This window comes from Pyxicephalus adspersus, chromosome 2, assembly GCF_032062135.1.
Source record: "Pyxicephalus adspersus chromosome 2, UCB_Pads_2.0, whole genome shotgun sequence".
Lineage (NCBI taxonomy): Eukaryota > Metazoa > Chordata > Amphibia > Anura > Pyxicephalidae > Pyxicephalus > Pyxicephalus adspersus.
In genome coordinates, this window is record NC_092859.1 from 101,294,911 (window position 1) to 101,317,505 (window position 22,595).

Genomic DNA, 22,595 nt, shown 5'->3' on the forward strand with positions numbered 1-22,595 from the left:
TTTCATTCTCATAAACCCTACAATACTTTACAATACAACAACAATTTGGCTTTAGAATGAGAAAGCATGACGGCTGTTGTAAAATTATTCGTTCTTTTGTTGGCTTAAAAATTCTTAAATTTAGCTTCCTAAAACGTACTTATCCATGCTATATTGTAAATGTCACTCTCATAACAGGATTAGGATGGTCTGCTTTGTATTTGTGCAATTTTACCAGCTAACCATGAATTTTCTTCAGGGATCCAGTCCTGCTAAAGCAGGGGTGTCAAACTTTAATACACAGAGGACCAAAATTTAAAACTTAGACAAAATCGTGGGCCAACCTTGAAATTTATTGAAAATAGGCAGAGAGCCTGCTGGTCTATAGACGCGAGTGATGCCGCGAATTGTAGTAGCAGCGCTATTTCAATGCAGCGGCGGGGCCAGCTGCAGTTCATATTTAGGATTCCTTTGGGGGCCAAAAAAAAGGACTTTGGGGGGCCAGATTTTGCCACCGGGCCAGAGTTTGACACCCCTGTGCTAAGGAAAAATGCATAAACTGAAATTTCCCAAAACCATTTTAGATTTTGTATTACATCTGTCCTTTGCAAATCATCCTGCTGTCCTTGAGTAGTAAGAATAAACATGGAGGCCTGGTTTCACTTATTGTATACATGTTGGAGGTGTCCTTTGTGGTCTGGAAATCTGCTTTCTAGTCATAACATGGTATGCATTCTCCTACTAGACGGTTCTTTAGCGGCATCCAGAACTGAAGGTTTCATTTTTATTTTCTAGGGGGTAAGCAAGAGTTGTGCTATTTGTCATGTAACCTTTGCTGTTGTATTCTGCAAGTATTCCTTTAGTATTTCAAGTCATTTTTGTGTTCATACTGCACATTATACAGCATTTATATAAATAAAGCATTTGTATTTAGTGCTGAATTACAAATCTTTCTATAAAAGTAAAAATAAGCTATAAATCAGTCCTTCTATAAGGGTCTCACCTAACAGAGGAACCTTGCTGGTTTCTTTTTAGGACCTTCATCAGACAGGGGTAGTACAATGATATTTAAAAGTAAGCTGTACTGTTGTAGTATTATTTTATTTGAGTAGCAGTTTCTTTTTACCACAAAGTAGCAGGGTTAAAGGGCAGTGAGGCTTGAAATGTAGAACATGTAAAAACATTTTATTTTACATGTCTGCTCTGTACATCTCTGAACATATGGGGCTAAAACCAGCAACTATAGTTCAGGAAATGTGGAACTATACGTTCTTTCTGTTGTACAATGATCTGCACAGTTACAGTATTTCTGAATGTAAATCAGATCCTGTAATGCCTCCATAAATCCATTCTGTTGTAAGCCCAACAAGAGGCAGAGCTTGTACCAAAAAGCATGATGATTTGTGTGTGCGCGTAGGGTAGATTGTTGTACCAACTTCTAAAGTAAAAAGTAGTCATCTGATCCCATGCTTATGCCAGTAAATGTATTTTGTATTATACATACTGCACGCATGCTTTTTGGAATTATGCATCACTTGTCACCGGGATATATTTAGTACTGGCCTGTACATATACAGCAGGGTTTAGATACCTCCTGACAGTTACTAAAGCACAAATTAAGGTAAACTTTTTGATTTTTTTGGATAGAGTAGTACGAAATGGGAAGTAATGTTTGTTTTCATACTCGTACTGCTAAAGATATATTCTCTCTTTAATTGTCCTGATCATTGATCACTAATGTGATCTGAAATTTGAAGGTGCCACCAGAGTATGTGGAAATCTTCCATTAGGGATATTTCTTCTGGTGACATCTGTCTAAAAGTAGGTTTCCCTCATTTTGGAAAGATATTATCTTCCTGCCTTTGAACTCGAGATATTAATAGAAAATAAATTTTTCTAACTGGCATTAGTTATAATATTCTTCTAACTTATTTTTCGATCTAATATGGGGTGAACAGATAAAAATATAGCAAGTTGAAATACTTGCATAAAATCACTACGGTATATTAACATTCAGCTTTATTACCTTATAAAAGCTTAATATTGATTTAATTCTGAGGCGTGTGTTTCACATGACTTTTTATTAATTTTAATGAACTGTATAATTTTATTTTTTTTATATGCAAAATGATGGTTGGGGCATGTGAAAAAAACGTTTTATGGAAAAATTGTGTTTTGTATATTCTGAAAAAAATCTTAAATGATTCCTGATTTCTGATGATGAAGAGGATGGTCATGTTACCGTATTATTATTATTATTATTATTATTATTATTTATAATAATAAACAGTATTTATATAGCACCAATGTATTGTTGGGATATGCCTTAAATTTGCTTGTCATACTTACATTTTATCTTTCACTTCCAGATGGCATTCATAGTGTTACTGCTCACTGTACTCTACGTGTTACGATTATCACCGATGATATGCTGACCAACAGTATCACCGTCCGACTGGAAAACATGTCCCAGGAAAAGTTCCTGTCTCCGCTTCTATCCGTGTTTGTGGAAGGAGTCGCAACTGTGCTATCCACTACCAAGGAGGGCATTTTTGTGTTTAATATTCAGAATGATACCGATGTAAGCTCCAACATCCTGAATGTGACGTTCTCTGCCCTACTACCTGGAGGAGTCCGCAACAAGTTCTTCCATTCCGAGGATTTACAGGATCAAATTTATCTGAATAGGACCCTGCTAACAATGATTTCCACCCAGCGTGTTCTCCCATTTGATGATAATATTTGTCTCCGGGAACCTTGTGAGAATTACATGAAATGCGTGTCGGTGCTTAAATTTGATAGTTCGGCCCCTTTAATTACTTCGAATACAGTGCTTTTTCGACCTATTCACCCTATCAATGGATTACGCTGCCGCTGTCCACCTGGATTTACTGGGGACTAATGTGAAACAGAAATTGACCTCTGCTACTCCAACCCTTGTGGCAAGAATGGACTGTGTCGAAGTAAGGAAGGTGGATATTCTTGTGAGTGCAACGAAGAATATACAGGTATGTCAATGTAAATAATAAATGGCATTAATTATATGTACTGAAATGTGCTTAATGGTTACATACACTTAACATTAAGGCCCTCTTCCCCACCCCCCAGTGATCAATCTGAAATCACTAAGCAGTTTAGTGAGTCACTTCCAATTATTACATTCTTTACTGTGTTAATAAATAAACACAAAGTATTTCAGTAATTTTCAGTTTTTAAGTTTATTAGTGTTGCAAAATAAAACAGATGTTATGAAAAGTGCGGTAGCAGTAGCAACCAATCAAAAATCATCTAACTCGCCTAACTGCAGTAAACTAAAAATTTTATTGGGTACTTCTAGTGGAGAAAATTTTCCAGTAGAAAAATAATCTACTGGATTCTGCAGGAATGTTACCCTAAAATATGCAATAACCCATAGCAATGATTTTGTGTTTTAGTTTACTAAAGTCAAATTGGTGAAATTGAGTTTTGATTATTGAGTTGCATGTGTTACTGTGCTTTGTTTTACATTATTTCTCCTTGGGGAAAAAATGGGTTAAATCATAAATGTATTTTTAGAATATTACTACTAGACCCCTTTATTTATTAAATCTTCTTATTGTTTTAGAACCCCTGTAATGGCTGTCTATGCCTTTATTAAAAAACTGTTTTACCATGACTTTCAGGCCTGTGAAACAAATGCTGTAACAGTTGTTATCTGTAACTACGAGCTGCAGCCACTTAGTGCATGTTAATGTGAAGCATTGTTCATCCAGTGAATGAAGCTGTAGTTAATTCATTCTGGTTGGTGTGGTAATAGTGGATGGAATGCAGAGGCCGTCTCGGGACTCCTTTAATTTCATTTATTCTGTCATCAGGTAACATTTTGGAAATATGGTACTGCAAAATGTTACAATCTGTCATCTTTATGATAAGGACCACTAAGGACTGATGATGGAACACAACAGATACAGGTTTCAGTTCCAATTCTCAGCTCATAGCCAAACATTAAAAAAAATATCTGATTCTTTTCCTCTAGGGGATAATCATAGCCTAATGTCACCATTCTTCCTTCTAATACTTTGAAGGTCCTTACCTGGCCTACTGCAATTATTAGTAATTTATACATGATGAAAGTTATCCTATCCTGGCAGTCTTGTGTTACTAACACTAAGAAAACTGATCTACAACATGCATTGTGCATGTACACATACAAAGCCAAAGAGAAAGCTGCAGAGTCATACATACCTAGGTAGGAGAGTTTGGGAAACACAACAACTCTTTAAAATGCAGCCGACCTGCTGAAGCAACAAATGCTTGGCAGTACACATATGCTAAGCTCTGATTTAGGTTATGTGAGCAGAAACCGTTTAACATTCAGTACTAAAAATTAACTTTACTTTTTATATGGTGCAAAGATAGATGAGTGGGTATATCTTCTTTAGAATTACACTGGCACACTCTAAATTCCTATTCAGCAATTTGTGGTTTTATATATTGTAATTAAACTGTGTCTGCTTACATTACCTGGGGATGTTTATTCGTGGTGTACCTCTCACCTGCTCCATCCGTTTTCATGTCTTAAGGGACAATGTGCCTCTGCCAGAGATTGCTCAAAAGCACTGCCAGTTAGCAAAGACAAAGCTTCTGGGATGGCTTTTTTATGGCTGACATAAATCCTTATTTGTACTGTGTCCCAGCGACTTTAGGAGACAAAGGTGTCGGTGACTGCTCCTTCCCACAATTCATCAGTGTGCTAAATATAAACTGCTCCGGGGCGGAAAGTACGAGAGATACCTGAGCACCCTGGCCTGAGACTGATAAGTGTTACTATAGTGAGCGGTTTTGTTTTCCATCCTCACATTTGTAAGGGTGACATCTTGTCCAATCTTCTTCCTTTTTTCCTTTAATGGCCCAGGGACATTGTCTAGTACAGGAATTAGTCACTTTTCATCAAATACATCCATAATTTTCTAGCTGAACTGCTGTCATGGACCATGTGCTGTATTACACCATGAAAGGAGCCAAACTGCCTGCTCCTGGTTGTTTCTCTGCTGAACTTTCATCATGGTAATTGAATGGGATAATGCCAGACATTATAGTGAAGGGGAGGATCCTAAATACGGTCATTTGAAATACCCTGTTATTAGCAAACACCAACAAAAACTAGCACTATGTTTTATAGACTATATGTATGTATTCTAGAAGGGGCTAATTACAATTATCTGTTAGGACAAACTAAACTGTCCTCCTGAATTTAAGACTACATTTCTTTTCATTGCATATAAAAACATCTACATCGTGTTTGCTTTTTCAGGCTTATATAAAACTTTTTTACTACTATCTTTTTATGTTCAGCAACATCTTGTAGTAACAGGACATGACATGAAAAAGCACCAACTAATCCTAGATAAACTTTTTTGCATATATTGTAAATATATAATTTTTTTTGCTTGGAAAATTAATAGCTCGGTGGTTTATCTAGAAACATGCAGTAGTGTAAGATAAAGAAGACAATTAGAATTATGTAGGGTAGGCTTAGATAATTCTTAGATAAGCCAGATAAGTGGTGCTGTCAGTAAAAAAAATACTATTAATAAGAATAAATTCATCTGTTGTTAATCTGGGAATTTGCCTATAGTTCTGACCTAATAACACAAAGAGAATGCAGCTAGGTATGGATGTCACCCAGTATTCCCTGACACAGGACATGTAAGAGTAAGTGCTTTCAGATTGTGTCTACCTTCATGCTTTTTAGGTGATTGTAGCAGTATGAGTACACTTGTAATACCACAGTTGAATACTGTCTGTGATACTTCTTGTTATTTGCACAAACTGTTAACTTTTTAGGACAAACTTTCTTCTAGACCCGCTTTGACTTTTAGAGCATTCCTTGGATTTAGAATAAATGGGGGCACTCCTGAAAGTTTTGTCCTGAACAAATAACTTTCATAGTTAAGTACTGTCCCCAATCTTTTATGTACAATATTCTAAAGCCTGATACAGACATCAGGTGATTGTAGCTGCAAATTATCTTTTGTTATTGTCACCATAGTGTATTGGTGAGTGAAATTGGGGGACCAGTGTAATAATGTCAGATGAACAGTTGTGCTCATCTTGGACGAGAATCATCGTGTGTATGGTGCTCCTGTCTTGTGAAGGTAAATGAGCAGAGATTTCATTAACCTGTTGAGATGAACAGATAAGAGCTACAAGGTTACAGCCTAATTTTCAGTAAATCTATTTTTAGAAAAATGTAGATAGATGGTGGGTCTTTGCTTTAGCAATGTCACATTAAATGTCTGGGTGGTGGTTTAAATATCCACAGCTGTATAGGAAACTGAAAACCTGTCTCTAATCATGCCTGACAAATTAGTGTCAAGCTCCCGGGATCATTAATTTGTGAAATGATAGAGGGGCTCTGAATGTTGGGCTGAATTAGACCAGCATTCCTTTTATAACAGATTGTTAATAACAGCAGATCCTAAATGTAGACCAAATACAGATCTTTCCATGAATTCTGTAAGCTCTTCTCATGTGTAGACTACATACTAGCACATATATCATTTAAGTAAAACAGCAAAGTGCAGATCAACCCTCCTATTCTGTTAATATTTACATTTGTCAAATGTAAACCTTCTGGGATGCCAGAGTGAGAAATTTCAAAGGGGGAAAAAAAAATCTCTCACCAACAGCTGACATTTGTTTCCAGAAAGGGTTTTACAGTCTCTGTGTTTTATGCATTATGCCAGAAAGAACACATTCCTAAATTTGTTAATACATAAGCTCAAAGAAATGGGGGTAAGATAAAATGATATACCAATTTGGCAAATATGGTTGGTGTAGAATATAAAAGGGAGTCGCATACATGTCCTGTGCATTCCTTACCATTATTCTTCTATCCTATTTCCTATCATATCTCCCCTCCTATTGTGTGTTAATTCCCCCACCTCCTAGATTGTAAGCTCTTCGGGGCAGAGTCCTCTCCTCCTCCTGTGTCACGGTCTGTATTTGTCTGTCATTTGCAACCCTATAGTACAGCGCTGCGTAATATGTTGGCGCTATATAAATCCTGTTTATTAATAATATTAATAATAATATCCAGGAATATTGACACCTTACAAGTCTTTAGCACTCATTCATGGGTCCTGAACTAAAGAAAAAAGTTATAATATTTATATCTACAGTTTTGTGTATAATGCATTTTGTGTTCTTGTTTTATAGGAGAACACTGCGAAGTGAGTTCACGTTCTGGGCGCTGTGTACCAGGGGTCTGCAAAAATGGTGGCACCTGCATTAATCTTCTTATCGGTGGTTTTAAGTGTAAATGTCCCCCAGGAGAGTTTGAGAAGCCATATTGTGAAATGACCACTAGAAGCTTTCCTCCACAGTCCTTCGTTACTTTCAAAGGATTAAGACAACGTTTCCATTTCACAGTCTCCCTCATGTAAGTACAATTATTGGATGACCACACAAACTGCAGCTAAGTTTAAACCTACATATGCCAAACAGGCATTCTTTTGTTGTTCCTTAAGCAGGATTCAAACATTTGCATTGTATAACTGCACACATGTGGCAGCCCTTTTATTTTGAAATGCCTGTCAATGCACCATACCAGACCTTTTAACGCACCTGCATATTGTTTTACTTTTTTTTTACATTTTTTTAGCACTCTACAAAGCACAAATATTTTTTTTTTTAACGGTCTGTATATGTACATAGAGATTCCCTCCTTTGATTTGAATATTCAATTTAGACTAATCAAAGAGGTGGCTCAACCTACACTGTAAAACTCTAGTAAGGGGAGCACACTTCTCTTCTTAAATGTCATAATGAGGTCCAAGTATAATGCAATTTGTCAGGAGATTATTTCTTGCTGCTGCTAGGGAATAATACACCATTTAAAGCAATGTTGCACATTGTGGTCATACCACAGTGAGCATTACACCATTGAATAGCATTCTAGAAACACCTCTGAAAATGTGTAAGATTTTTCCACACCTGCCATGGAAACTGATGAACCAGTTTAGACAAAATAATGGCATTTGTGGCTCCTGGATTTCAAATAAATAAATATTAGCAATTCCTATGGGATTTCTAAAAAGACTTCTGGCATAGTAATCTGAGCCGTCTCAGAAGACCTCGCTAAGGAAAGTCCTTCCTAGGAGCTGACCCTCATTTACCCCAATCATTTCTGTCATCTCAGACAGCTTCCTTGGAGGATCCCTCTAATTGCATGACTTTTACTGGATAGGGCATAGTGGTTGCTGGTACTGAAGTCTGGCATCTAGTAACTGACTGAAACTAGTAACTGTACGAAAATGATGTACGTATGCGTATTGCAATGCACTGGAATTTGTCTCTTATATGTATGACTTTCAGTGAATCTTCCTAGTTTTCCAACGGCTTCCTGTTCTTGTGTGTGGCTAAGTACAATATACTTTTTCTGTGTTTTCTGGTTTTGTGAAACTGACACTTTTTATGGTTTCTTTTTGTTACTGCCTGTCTGACATTTGACCCTTTCCAGTGTCAATGATGTAAAGAATGTGTGGCCCTTTGTGTTTCAGGTTTGCTACGAGGGAACGGAATGCACTGATACTTTACAATGGCAGGTTTAATGAAAAGCATGACTTCATTGCACTGGAAATCATTGAGGAGCAAATCCAACTGACTTTCTCAGCAGGTACATAAACACTTCATTACTGGGCGTTCTAGGATTGTGTGCTTTGTGTGGAAGACATAAGTTTTATTTCCAAATTGCTTTTTGGGGTGCCACAGCAACCAGTCAAATTTTGTCCCCTTTACATCAAATGTTTGCATGGTTGCTGTGGAAACATCACCGGTTTAATTTTTGCTTTATTTATGAAGGACAAGAATAATACAGGTATTAGATTGTATGAAATGTATTAGATTGCAGTTCCTGGGGGCATGGAGTTTTCACAATGAATATTGCTATATTGGAATCCCAGAGTCTAAATTATACATTAGGACATAATAAACCAAATTATTATTATTATGCAGTTTTTTTTTAATTACAGATATTTCATTGTGTATGTCTGTTTTATTTGTAGCAGAAACAGCAGTCATTTTATTTAAGAGGTAATACTGTATAATAATTTGTAATAGGTAAAAAACATAGTCACAGAATTTAGAGAATCAATAACAAATTAGACTGCATTTCAGTTCCACATTTAAGCCCTCATTATTGCCAGGTCACCTCTGTACAATGAAGGCTTTTATGCTCAGATTAAGCTACTTTACTGTGTCGGAGTTATAACCGCAATTAACAGCAGATTAGTCTATATAAGTGCAACATACCTAAGTAGCCCCTGGAATGTAATGGCACGACACAGTAAATTTGCTAAAATGTTCATAATATTTATTTAAAAAAATGGAGTGTGTGAAACACACACAAATTTCTGTTTATATTGTGGTGTTTGATGAAGCTGGTATTTGTTACTCAACAAAGCTAGAGTCTATATATTAAAAATCATTGTTAATACATGAGTGTCAGTGATGGTATACTTAAGTACTGTTGCTCCGTACATGACCCCTCTCATTATTTTTTTAGTACATCATTGTGAAAGTGATTATCTAAATATTGCCAGCACACTTGCTAAGTGACATGGCTCAGCTGTAAGGATAAAATAAACACATGGTGCAGGTTGTCATGCAGCCTTTTATTGTATATTCTACCAAATTTATTTTTACAAACCTAATCAAGTTAAAGCTGAACTCCAGACACATGAACAACATGATTATTGCAGCTATGTATTTATTGAAGCCTCAAAAATGTATTTTAAATGCGACAAGAACAAATATAACAACATTTGTGTTAGTGTCAGTCTTTTGTAATCCTCTGTGCAGCAACATATTGTCTGGTAGAGGGAGGAGCAGCACTCTAAGCCAATTGGACTGGGCAGCTAGTCTTCAGATACCTAGCATACTTCTTACCTAGAGTTCCACCTTAATGGCAGGTGTACAGGAACTTGCTGGAGGCTGTGTGAAAAGGTGTAATGGACAATAGTGTGAAAAGTTTTTGAATTGTACTCGGAGCCCCTGAATTCTCATATGAGTTTGTGGCTATTTGCATACAGTATTGTTCATACATACATGTGCATACACTAAAAATATAACTATAGAATCATAGTTATATTTTTTATCGGTTTTAGATTGTATAGAAGTATATATTATTTCACACCTGGAGCCATTTACACAATTACTATATATTAAAAAATAATATGTATTGGTATATTTTAAAATACTAGTGTATTGTTTCTGGAAGTATACACTTGTAACTATGCACAGTTATATCTTGAGAACATTTGTAAGGCCACTTTCAGACTTCAAGGAGCAGGTTTTAAAGTCAACTGCAGCATTTGACAAATGCTTTGTCGTGTTTTTTAATGTGATTGTGGTTGAAGTGCGGTTCTTCCTCCAGAGGAGGAATAGCAACTGTATGACCAGGAGTAACGTTACTTCAAAAACCATGCAACAAAAGCAACCGTGTGCAAACACTTGCTTAAAGTGTTTCCCAACCACTCGTATACAGTTGGAAGGGAGCCGTTGGGAGGGCGGTTAGGCACACAGTACAATGTTGCAGTTTACCAATTGTCTGAATGGGACCAAACATTTCTTGACTGCTGCATGACTAGGGCACTTCAGATGAATTCATAGCCGCTAAGCCTTAGCTTAAGACCAATTATTACCACACTCCTTTTCACCTGTACCACTAATAAATAGCACAAACACTGATTATTGGTAAAAATTGGCCATAGCAGCCCCTTTTATTTAACAATATTTCATTTCTTTAAGATAACAGAAGACCATTTTACATAACCAGAAACCAAACATTTTGGTTTTTTGGTCCATGAACGCCCCCACTCCAACCTCTTCTTTTCCCAAGCATCTCCGACAATTAGCGGGATCTACCTCCAAAACTTCGCCCCCACAACAACCAAGTGTCATGCAAGGCAACCCATAACCGAAATACCCGTACCCTTATGGGTCCCAACCCCCCTTATATTCCCCCTTTTCAAACTCTAACTTCCATGGACTTATAATAATAACACGCCCCACTCAAGCTGCTATGACAAAACTCCTCTAGCACAGAAATTAGGGAGGGAGGGTGGGAGTCTCTCTGTCTTCCACTCAAACTGCCGTCTCCCCCCTCTCTCTCCCCTCTTTTATTCCCTTTAGCCCCACCAATCAAAACCCCTAATTTTCCCGCACTTTCCTCCAATATTTTTTTTAATTTATTTTAACCCCTGCCTCTGTCTTCACTTCCCCCCTGTCATGAGGCGCTCCGCCAAATTGGCTTCAGGCCTACTTACTGAGTACTTGGAATAGAAGCCGGTGTAATAAAAGATGAATGTTTGACATCTACAATGTAAACTCCTATTCCTTTGAATGATCTGTAAATATTCTAGCTCGCTTTGTAATAATTCTACACAGGCAGAAGCTATCCTTTGTGTTGGCACTCATTTTATACTTTGATTATACTGCTTTTACTGATTTACATCATAAAATTTAGACAAATGTATGACTCCAAGATACGTCGGGATAGCTCCTAATTGCATGTATTGTGGTTGCGAATGTTATAATTATAGAAAGTTTCTCACACACAGTTCTGCAAACCTCCCGGCTTTAGCAAGTCTTGGCAAACCTGATTAATATATATTTTAATGTGCTTTTGGTTGCAGTACACACTCTAGCGACCTACAAGTTGTCTTGATATACTGTGTCTTCATCAATTAGGAGGGATTATCTGAGATTTATTTAACCTCTCTATAAAGCTGCTGCCATATTGTATTGTAAATGGCTTGCATCATGCTTTACAGGCGGCTTAACATGTAGAAGCTTGTGCCTGGCTGTGTCTGGTTTTGCAAGACCCTAGGGATAAGATGACACATGTATCTATTGCTGGTTGTAAATTATTTTTTTGGGCATTTCAAGTTTAAGCCAAGACTCCCATTGCTTTCTTGGAAATAGTTAGAAGCTTGTTACCATAAAGGGGTGTGTGAGAATCAGCCTGGATACATTGTTACAGGATCCCATAGCTGACACAAGTCACTTGTTCACATGTTTGGATAGTGTGTGGGAGGTGTGCAGAACTTGAAAGGGCCTAGCTCCAAAACTATGAAGGTGGAAAACTGGGTGTGGAAAAATCAACTGTGATTACCTACACATTCCCGCAAAAATCTACCCCTTTCCTGTTTTTTTTTTTTTCCACTTTAACTTTATTAAGATGGGAAAAAAAAGATAAGCAGAATTTGCTTTTAGTTAAGCTTGCATGTCAGGATGATCTGGTAAAATGGGCAGCTGAAGTTCTATGTAAAGCTCCACATTTTCTGCATAATGCATTTGCCTCCCAAGTCTTCCACATGGTCCTTTTTTGTGGTCAGTAGGAATACTCAGCAGTATGGAGGATCATCTTGACTTTTTTACAGGTTAAGCCGATACATTTAATGATTACTTTGAAATGTAACCCCTGCATCATGTGCTCACTTTATATTCTCCAGGTTTGTGAATATGCCAGATATAATATAATAATAATAATAATAATAGGTAGACGCATGCCTTCTGGCTGCAAAAATGAACTGCAATCTATAATTATGATACTGTAAATAAATCAAATAACAAGTGATTCTTCATATTTCCCAATTAAAACTTTTTAAGATTTAAGAACCAGTAGCCTTGAAATAAAAATGTTACATCCTTAGTTTAGGCTATTTCCTGCATATCAGTTGATGAACATTTTCTTTCTCTATCCTCTATTCTCTAGCCTTTGGCTGCATGATTCTCTGAATTTAAATTTTCCATAACTTTGATAAAAATGTTGCAGACTTTTTGTTTAGAATCATTTATCTCGGTTTTAAATTTTTTTCCTGTTGCAGCTAAATGTTGTAACTATACAATTAAAGCTAATCATAGATTTGTAGTGCAGTCCAGCTATGGTAGATTACAAGCTTAGAAAATAACGAGCTCACAGCTTCTTACTGAAGGTTTTGCGTAGTGAGACTCGCAAATGTGATATTCCATGATTATTGAGCTGACAGGAACAGAAGAACCAGCCCAGATGACTTGACCCTGAGTTATCAGCATTGAGTTTACATAGTATATGGTGTATAGTAGTAGAGGGAGCTTGTTATCTGCACATATAAATGTGTCTCACCCTCAGGTGTGTTTCATATAAAACCTATGTGACAGGCCGGCAGAATGTGTTTGACTTTCAGAACGCCTTGCCTTTATTTACCCGTTTTTCTAAGGTTCAGTAAATGTTTGTTTTGCAGTAGTTATTCACCTGCAGAACCTATACTGGTAAACTATTTGTTTGGATAATCTCTTTGGGGCATTCTGTTACGTGCATGAAGAAATTTCATTTTAATGCATTTTTTTACCTTCTGTCCCATACTTCTAAGTACTGCTAAGTATAAATTATGCCCTGAGAATCATCTTATAGGAGACAAATATTGTAAATATACAAAGCCCCATACCCATGTTGATTCTGCTAGAATAAAGAAGACTGTGCTCCTTTTTAAAAAAAAATTAAAATAATTTTAATTTTCATTTTACGAAATAAGTAAAAAAAAAAATAACAAGTATAAGAAGGTAGCCAAGAAATACAAAGGAATAATTTAACAATTACCAGAAATAGAAAATATATATGTATCTCAGATTTCAGTAGAAAGTAGAATAACACAATATAATCCTTCTGGTTAAGAGGTAGTAATAAAACATATGCTTTTTACATAAAGTTTTCTAAACTCTGGTGTGGACACTGTACCCTAACAAATATGAAAAGACCCCAGAGTTATATGCGGAGTAGGTCTTGTACACTTCAGCTCCCAAGTGGTAAAAGAATATCAACCACGTTAAGTGTAGAGTCCAGTCAACCAGTGGACACCCTCCTCACCCTCCTCATTGACCGCTTGGTCCAATTTCTACCGGAATTAGTTGCTTTTCATTAAGTGGGTCCATTATTCTCATTCATTACTATCATCACTGGATAAAGAGTTGCTGATCATTTTAAAGATATGTCAGACACAAATTCCTGTATAAATGATTGTAAATTGCAGGTTATCTAGTCAACACATAAACTAGATAAAGTTTGTGAGACGTGTTTAATAATGATGTATTAATGCATATCAAGTGCACATCATGTATTAAACATCTATTTAGCAAGTAAAATACTTGGCTTAAAGTCACATAATAACTGTATACTGAAGCACTGACATTTATGAAGCTGGTACAAGCCTGAAGACGCTCATGAAGGAATTAAATGGTCTGTTTCTACTCGTATCCGCTGATTTTATGTTGTCACACCCTTATAGGTCATGCAGACGTATTAGTGTAGAAAGCCCTGTCATCCTGCACAGTGCACTGAATTTTAGTAACAAGTCAGGATTTGGTTTACTGTGGATACATTCATGAGACCAAAGTTTTAGAGGTGGCAACCTGCGCATATTCCAACAATGCTCTGCACGTAACAATGGCTGCCGAAATATACAATAAAATCTATTTTTATTCCTACTATAAAGTATGTATTTGTGTATGATCCTGCAGCCCCTGAAACATGCCAAAATGATAGGATAAGTTTACTGATGCTTCCAGCAACATTACTTGTAATCTCCCAGATCTGTATGTGTTTGTGAATTGCATTTAGCCCAATGTCACAGAAGTCTCGCTTCTCCAAACAGCTCTCCCCATGGGTATCAAAGAGCCGCTTGCTTGTTGGGGGGGGGGGGGGGGGATATAAATGGCAGCTGATCTGCCAAAAGCCATAATAACTTTAGAATGTTTAAGATGCTGCAGTGCAAGAACAAGTGTAAATGTATAGTTCTTGGTGTACTTGCTGGTTTTCCTTAAAACTCTTGTACCCACCTCTTGAAAACCCAATGGTGTTTTGACTCATAATGAGTGAGTCACAGTGGGTGATTCACAATCAGTGAAAAATAATGTAACAATCTCAATGTGTAATAAAGACATTAACAAAGCTTTTGCAAACATTGTGATGACTAATGAATTACTTTTTATTTATATAGCATAATATACAATTCTAATGTAAATGTCTCCATGTTTACAGGGGAAAGCACTACAAAGGTCAGCCCTTACATTGAAGGAGGAGTAAGTGACGGGCAATGGCATTCTGTACAAGTGCAGTACTACAACAAGGTAGGAATTTCTTGAATAAGACAGTAGTATTTCTAAAACGTAAGATCCAAAGTTTTGTTTTATTCCTATATCTGCTGTAAAAAGCTCCCAAATATTACTTCGCTTATAACAAATACCATAGTTAATCTGATGATACCGATCAGTGTATAAATAAATGTAGATTGTTGTATGAATAGGATTTTTAAAACAAGACTTTATTTACCAGCATTGACTTTCTAATAAAACCTGTGAACAAATGCAGCATTGGAAAATAGTAGTATTTAGGTATGATACTTATCATTACCCTCTCTGTTGCAGCCAGTCATTTCCTCAGCTAGATTCCATAGAATATTCCTATATGTCTGAGCCCCCTGTCTCTCTGTTGCTTGATATGGCCCCCATTTTATCCACGTCTATATCAAAGCTGCAGAAACCCACTGGTGTGATAGCAGCTTGGGGGGGAAGGAGACTGTGTCATGCAGGCTGGAACTCAAACATGGCTTTCTTTATGAGCATTTCCATTACATAGTGGGTTGATGGGAATATTAGTTCATGTATATCAGATAAGGTTCATAGTGTTTTATTTTAAGCTCAAAGGAAGTAGCAGAGACACGACAAAATCAGTCTGTGTTTTCTGTACTTATTGAAAATTTACCTGGCATGTAAAAAGAACAAAACTTTTTTTTTTCATTTTAGAGTAAGGAGCAGGCTAATACAACTGTTGGAATGCATGGGAATTTTAAACATGGGCTTTTAAAGCTTTAGGTTAAACGCTGGGGAAAACGTCCGTGTAGCCTAAGCCTTAGCTAGTTTTTTCCACTTCCTGTCCTGTAGGAAGGCATATGTCCCCTATTTTCTAAAAGTGGTTTTACACCTTAAAACTGCTTGCAGAGATGGTTGATATTGGGCCAAATGGGGTTGTTCATTATCCTTAATTTGCTTTTCTGTGTGGTTTGCTGGACCTGCTGAATTGGTGCTGCCTGCAAACACTTTAAACACCTGTGCAAGTGTTTTTATGCATTTGCAAACTATTTTTAGAAGCAGTTTCTATGGGAAAAAAAATTAGGTTTTTGCAGCAATTTGCAAAACTCTGAAAAAGCTCTGTGGTTACTGCCGGTTCCACTCCCAGATGCTTAGTGTTAAGATAGTAGGTGCCTCCGGGCAGTAAAATGCATCTAGTTTGAACCCATCATAACCTGGACAAAGAAAGGAATTAAATTCTGATTGTGGTTCTATCACTTCCCCATTCTGTCCAGATCTTAAAAAAAAAATAAAGCACTTTATCTATTTCTACTTTATGATTCGCTTTATTAAAGCAATGACATTTAACTTGACAATTTTTCTTCTGCCGTTTAATATAAAGTTGTCGGATTCAAGGTCTGTTTTGCTATCTTACATCTTTGATATCGGTCTACCTTGTTTCCAACCTACCTATGCAATCTTTAACAGATTTATTTTAAACGTTTGTGTTGTCCCTATAATTGCTTTATGTTTGGCCTAAAAGCTTCAAAATGTTTGCTAGTTCAGTGGTGCCCCTCATAGAACAAGTCAAGTTGCTGCTGTGCAGAAAGAGAAATGCAAACCAACACAATGTCATGGTTATTTGTTTCAGTTTTGTAAAATAAAAGTCTAGTATCTTTTATGTTAAACAACATTTTCTACAGTATTTGACAAATAATCAAATTAAGGTTTCAAAAAATAACCACCTATGCAGTAGGTGTAATACTTTCTATGTGGTGGCTGTTTTATTGATTCTAGTATCCTGGAAATCATTTGAATTGGCTCCTCTTATATATTAGACATTGCATTGTTAATTGTCTGAGCTAGTTGTATAAGAGAACGTTTCACTGACTGTTTCTCTAGAATAGGTCTGTGATGTCACACATTTTTACATGTAAAGGCTTTTTTAAAATGATTGGTGGAGGAACTAAAATCTTTCTTTCACCTGTAGGCAACAAAAAAATGTGTAGAAAATGTCTTTTTGACAAAAAGCGAGTGAGTGTGATGGTGGCTGTGCATTTGATTTCAAGCTGAACAATGAGCCGTAAGTTAGGACTGGGATGATACGGGAAAGGTGAACAAAAGGTGTGCCGGGGCTCGTAAATAGGCCGCTCATGTTTCACTGCTGTATTAACTAGACATTTGCTGGGTATAAAGTTACTCCTGTACATATGGAAAGGGGCCGCTAGTGTTTCTGGAATGTTCAGTCCCTAGTGTTTAATTGACATTTTTTTGTTTTATTCTCCTTCAGGTCAGTGGGCAGCAGTCCCTAGTGGGTTACATTCAGCCCCCAGTTACAGGTCTTTGTACTGTGACTTCTAGCTACAATGCTGTGCCCTTTGAAAATGAGCTTTACCTAATTATTGTGGATATTTCTAATTAGTTGTAGCAGAAGTATGTTTCATTGGTGTGCTCTGGGGCTGTGAACTTTGAAACTTCTCTCTGACAGATCCTTAGAATAAAATATCCTTTAGGAACTAAATAATGATGATAATGGAATTTTATAGGTGTTTTTAAAGACTTTACATACCTTTGTTATAAGTAGGGATGAATCAACAGTTAATTTGTTTAGGAATTAATACCCTAAATACACTTCCACACACTAGACAATAGGCGCTTGTTTTGTTTTTTTGATCAGCCATTTTTTGTTTATTGTTTTGTAGTCTTTATGGTTCCAAAATTGAATAGGTTTTCTACTGCATATTGTTCAATTACTATAAATACTTAATATTTTTTTACTTTGTCAGCACTGTTTTCTGTTGAAAATGTGATATTCTATGTTGTATAAACCTTTGAAGCCAAGGAGTAACAATGATAACAATGACCCATGCAAGCCTGTTGTAAAGAAATAACCTCCGTGCCTCTAATCAGCTTTATCCACATATACATTGATTTGTGTTCTAGTGTGCAGCTATCTCCTCCAAAATCTTTACATACAGACGGACGTTCTTATAGAATTTATAATTCTGATTTTTGGAACATATACCAAAATGAATAATGTTCTTTTGTTTGGGCATGACTAATAAATCTTTAAAATGTCCCATCAATATAAATAAGCTGAATAGAAAAGTTTGACTTTTATCTTAAATTATTGGTAGTAATGCACAGAAATGAAGTGAATAATAAGTGTCCTTCTATCCGACTTTGCCTTATAGAACTCTAGTAAAAAGGATTCTTGACATGTGGATGTTTGTATCACTGCACTAAATGCATCTGATGCTAATTTGCTGTAGTAGTCTTCTTATGTGAAGCTTTTAGTTGGTTTGAAATGCATTTTATTGACCTTTTGTTATTATAATCCTTTAGCAATAGCAGATAACTTGCAGCACAAGGCTTATTTTTCAAAGGACTGAATCCTTTTAGGCACAGTAGGTGTCTCATTGAGGTCACTAATCAGTGTTCAGTGGGTTCTGCTCCACAAACTCTGTTTAAATTGTGACTTTCATTTTGGAGATTTCAATTACACCTTCTTAGATTTTATGTTCTTGTTTACATCAAGGACAACTCTTAATCTAAAAACATGAATGGCAAATAATATCAGGTTTTGGATTTAATATATATATGTATGTGTAGTTTGTGCAATAATTAGACATATTGCAAAGTGGACAATAAAGAGAGCAGTTGCAAGCAACTCATTGACCTGAATCCGAAGAGTCACCGCATGTTTAATTCACTTTACTACTCCATTGCCCACTGAGCTATTGTGTGCATCAGAAATATGCACTACAAAGGGGACCTGTGCAGGCTTTCTCGGGGTAACTTCCTGAGATCATTATTGACCGTACATGAGCTCATTGCGGGCTATATAAATGTAAATAGCACAGGGAATATAAGCTCTTTTCCCCCTCTGTGAAAAAAGAATACCTTCGTTTGTAATTCTACAATCACAAACTGAGAAGGCAGTGCTCCCAAATCCAGAGGTGTTCTTTTGAAGTAAGTCCAATCTAAAGCATAAGAAATGTTATACTTGTACTGTTCATTTTTCCAGTACTACACAGCTCTAGATATTCCACTGCTCACAGATTACAAAAGCACATTTGCATTAATTGTTAGAATTAACATGCAGGCAGACACCTATAGGGCAACTTCACTTTCTTGTGGGACCTAGTTTATGAACTGAAGCAGCACCCTTAAAACCCTCATAGTATTACATGCTTGCTAATTTATATTTACATTTTTGTTACATATACTGATTTGTAGATTCTCTGGCTATTACTATCACCATTTCACTACGATCAAAAACCTGTGAGGTAAAATCTCAGCCACTTATGTCCTCAGCCACTTATGTACATCACAAACCAAGTTTCAGCCAGACCTGACTCTGACATAGAGGAACAGTAGGGCACAACCACTGTGGAGCACTAATAAACAGTGATCAGAGCATGTTCCAGCAGGAAAGCAAATATAGCGGACTATATATATATATATATATATATATTATGCCTTATATTACCCAAATATTTTCTCAATTAGAGAAAAGCCAGATAGTAACTTTGGAAACTTGCCCAGAGATTTAAGCCTCCAGTGAAAAGTAAATTAAATGCATAGCTGTATTTGCCCAACTTAGCTTCTGTTGACATTGTATTCCAGTATTGACAATTATGACGTTGCCTACAGTATTATATTGGTAATATTTGGAAATATCCAAATAATATTCAAGAGACTCTAATAATATTACAGCATAAGAGAGATATATGTTGTTGAAAGCACAAAAAATAGTTTGTCAGAAGACAACACACGTTTTAAGAGAGAACTTACCATTGTGAAGTAACCCTTACTACTCCTTTACCAAGCCCCCCCCCTCCCCCAACCATCCCATTCACTTAAATATCATAATCTAAGTTTAAAACTGCACATGCTCCCCTCACCTTTTCCTTACCTCCCCCCTTTGGTGGAGCCACATTTTTGTATGATCACACCTTTAGGCACATGTGAGTGGGTTATAAATGACAGTTTTATTAGCAAAGTTTTTTTTAGGTTTATTAAAAGTAACATATCACAAGTTGCATAAGTTATTATACCTATTAGGTGATGATTAACTCACTGGTAATGTTACCAGCAATTATGATTACCTATTGTACTAGTACTATGTACAGATACTGTATATGGCCTAAATAAACCCAAAATTAAAACAGAAATGTTTTTAAAGTAATGTGTTTTAACTCTGGAACAGAACTTTCCAAATTCCAAAACTCTTTTGGCTCTATTTAAAAAGCAGGCAATCCGACTTTCACTGAGGCATTCCCTGGTGGAGAATCATCCAGGTCCACATGTTTCATTGGCAGTAATAGATTCTACACCAGGGAATGTTTCAGTGAATGTCAGCTGACCATCTATTAATGCATTCAAAAGACCTCCCAGGCATTTTAGTTACCTGTTAAAAGACTGAGGTTGTACATTTGCTCATCACCTTCCACCTGAGAAATACTCCTCTCTTTATCTAGACACATAGATTATACTGCAATAGAGGAATGCTGGGAAATGTGCTCTGTCATCCAATAGTTTTTGAGTGGCACATTTTTACATCCGAATACCTTCTTCAGTAAATATTTACAGCATCTTCCTAAGAGGATTCCTAAATTATGATTGGCATTTTAACAAAGTGATAACTCTAAGGATTCTACTTTTCACCTAAGATTTGCACATTTTTCAGAGTGAATTCAGTTGGAAAAATGTGTGAATCCCAAGTGGTGTTCATGTTCCATGTAAACATTTTTAAATAAAGCTTTAGGTGTTATCAGGACTGTAAAGGTATCATCTGTTTTGGATATAGTGTTACATGGTAATAATGTCTATTTTTTAGTGTGTTTTCCACTTTTCCACAATTTGTGTCCCACATGACACTTTGTGTTGGTTACTGTTTTCTTTAGAATTACCGTCCTATGGAATATGTGGCACCTAGTAATTGCTTATTAGGGAAATAGTGAATGTGTGCACTGTATATCCTGTGTAACATAAATATGTGACAGTATATTAACACTGAAAACTACAGTCCTACGCTGACAGCCTGAGGCTTTGCTCTGTTTGGACTTTTGGGTTTGTTTCATAATTTATTACCATGGCCTTATATGGTTCAGGCCCCTTCTCCCAATATCTTACTATAGATGCTGAGCAGGGTTCCCTTGTATTGTCAATGAGCTTTCCAAAAAAATATATGTCTGTATAATATAATTTGGCCAGAACATAAGGTAGTTTGAATACCACAATGGGTCCTAAACATAGATTGTGTGTGTGGGGGGTAATGGAGAAAATTAAATAGCAACTAAATGTAAACCAGCATAGAAGAGAGCATTGAAAGTTTGTAATTGCAGGGGCCACAGCTAACTGTGGCATATTGTCAAGCAATAAAGTGTAATGAGGGTTTTAATCCCTGTCATTCATTGCTTTCTGTGTCCTTGCTGCTGATCATTGCCACTGAGAAAGAAAGGAGAAATCAAAAAATATTTTATTTGCACCATTGCATTTTGAATCTGGTTCTAAAATAACACTGTCCGCTCTCTATCAAGGTATTGAGGTCTATCTAATGGAATGTTTTTGCCACTGATAATTGTGGTCTTATTGGGCAATTATATTTTTTTCACTACCTGTCCCAGAGTTTTTAGAATTTCACTTTTGGGTTGTCAAGACAAGACAGAATAACAATGATGCACGGCTATATTCTGTGAAGAAATCCCAATTAATTACAGTGCAACAAGCAAACACTTGCCCTAGCTTTTACTTGGTGCAGGTTAATTACCCATGGAACGTTTTATGGCGTGCAAAAGTATCATTTTTTTCTTTTAAGATTAGCAGGTATGTGACTCTGCAAATGACAGTATCCGTCAGATCTTAATCCCCTCACTGCATGGAATGTAAATATACGTTATGCTTTTGGTAGCCAAAAATAGGAAGCAAATATGGACATTCCCCCGACTTGTAGCACAATAAATCGGGTGTGCAGTATTTGAGAGGTTTGTTAAGTTGTCAGCATAGTTTAACCCTAGGAGGACATTTTGCCCTGCCATGTTTTAAACAATTTCTATTTATTGATCTCACCATACTGATGTGATGTGAGGTTGTTATTACAGGTTAATTGTAGGTAGTTAGTGCTATGACTCAAGCAGTTGGACCTGCAATTTAAAGTTTTTTGCTGCTGTGTATCATCATTCCCTTATATGTATATCACCAAAGATTGTACAACAAAGCTCAGAGAGGGTGAGAAGCAGCAAACAGAAATATTCTGTGCTGCTGTTTTATAAGGAACTATGCTGATAGGAGGAAAAAGTCCATGATTAGGAAGGGGACCAGTAAGTGTAAAGAAGTCAGCCTCCATTTAAATTCTAGACAGACTGAATAAACACTATGGTTCTATGCTAGGTAAAGCAAAATTTGTGTGTATGTGTGTGTATATGTTTGTGTATTTACCAGTGGTGTAATGCTTATCTAGGCATTTTTTATATATTCTAATACAAATATCCAAAAATTGTGTTGATGGCTCTAGTGTAATG

General features: G+C 36.4%; 1 protein-coding gene across 1 annotated transcript in view; it reads left to right on the top strand.

Annotated features, from left to right (window-relative positions):
- The window catches only part of CELSR1 (cadherin EGF LAG seven-pass G-type receptor 1), a 94,631-nt gene that overhangs the window by 33,641 nt on the left and 38,395 nt on the right, over positions 1 to 22,595 (top strand). Inside the window, 4 exon segments of the mRNA XM_072399039.1 lie at positions 2,349 to 2,987; positions 7,180 to 7,402; positions 8,523 to 8,638; positions 15,041 to 15,129. Of these exon segments, the coding sequence (XP_072255140.1) occupies positions 2,349 to 2,987; positions 7,180 to 7,402; positions 8,523 to 8,638; positions 15,041 to 15,129 (1,067 nt within the window).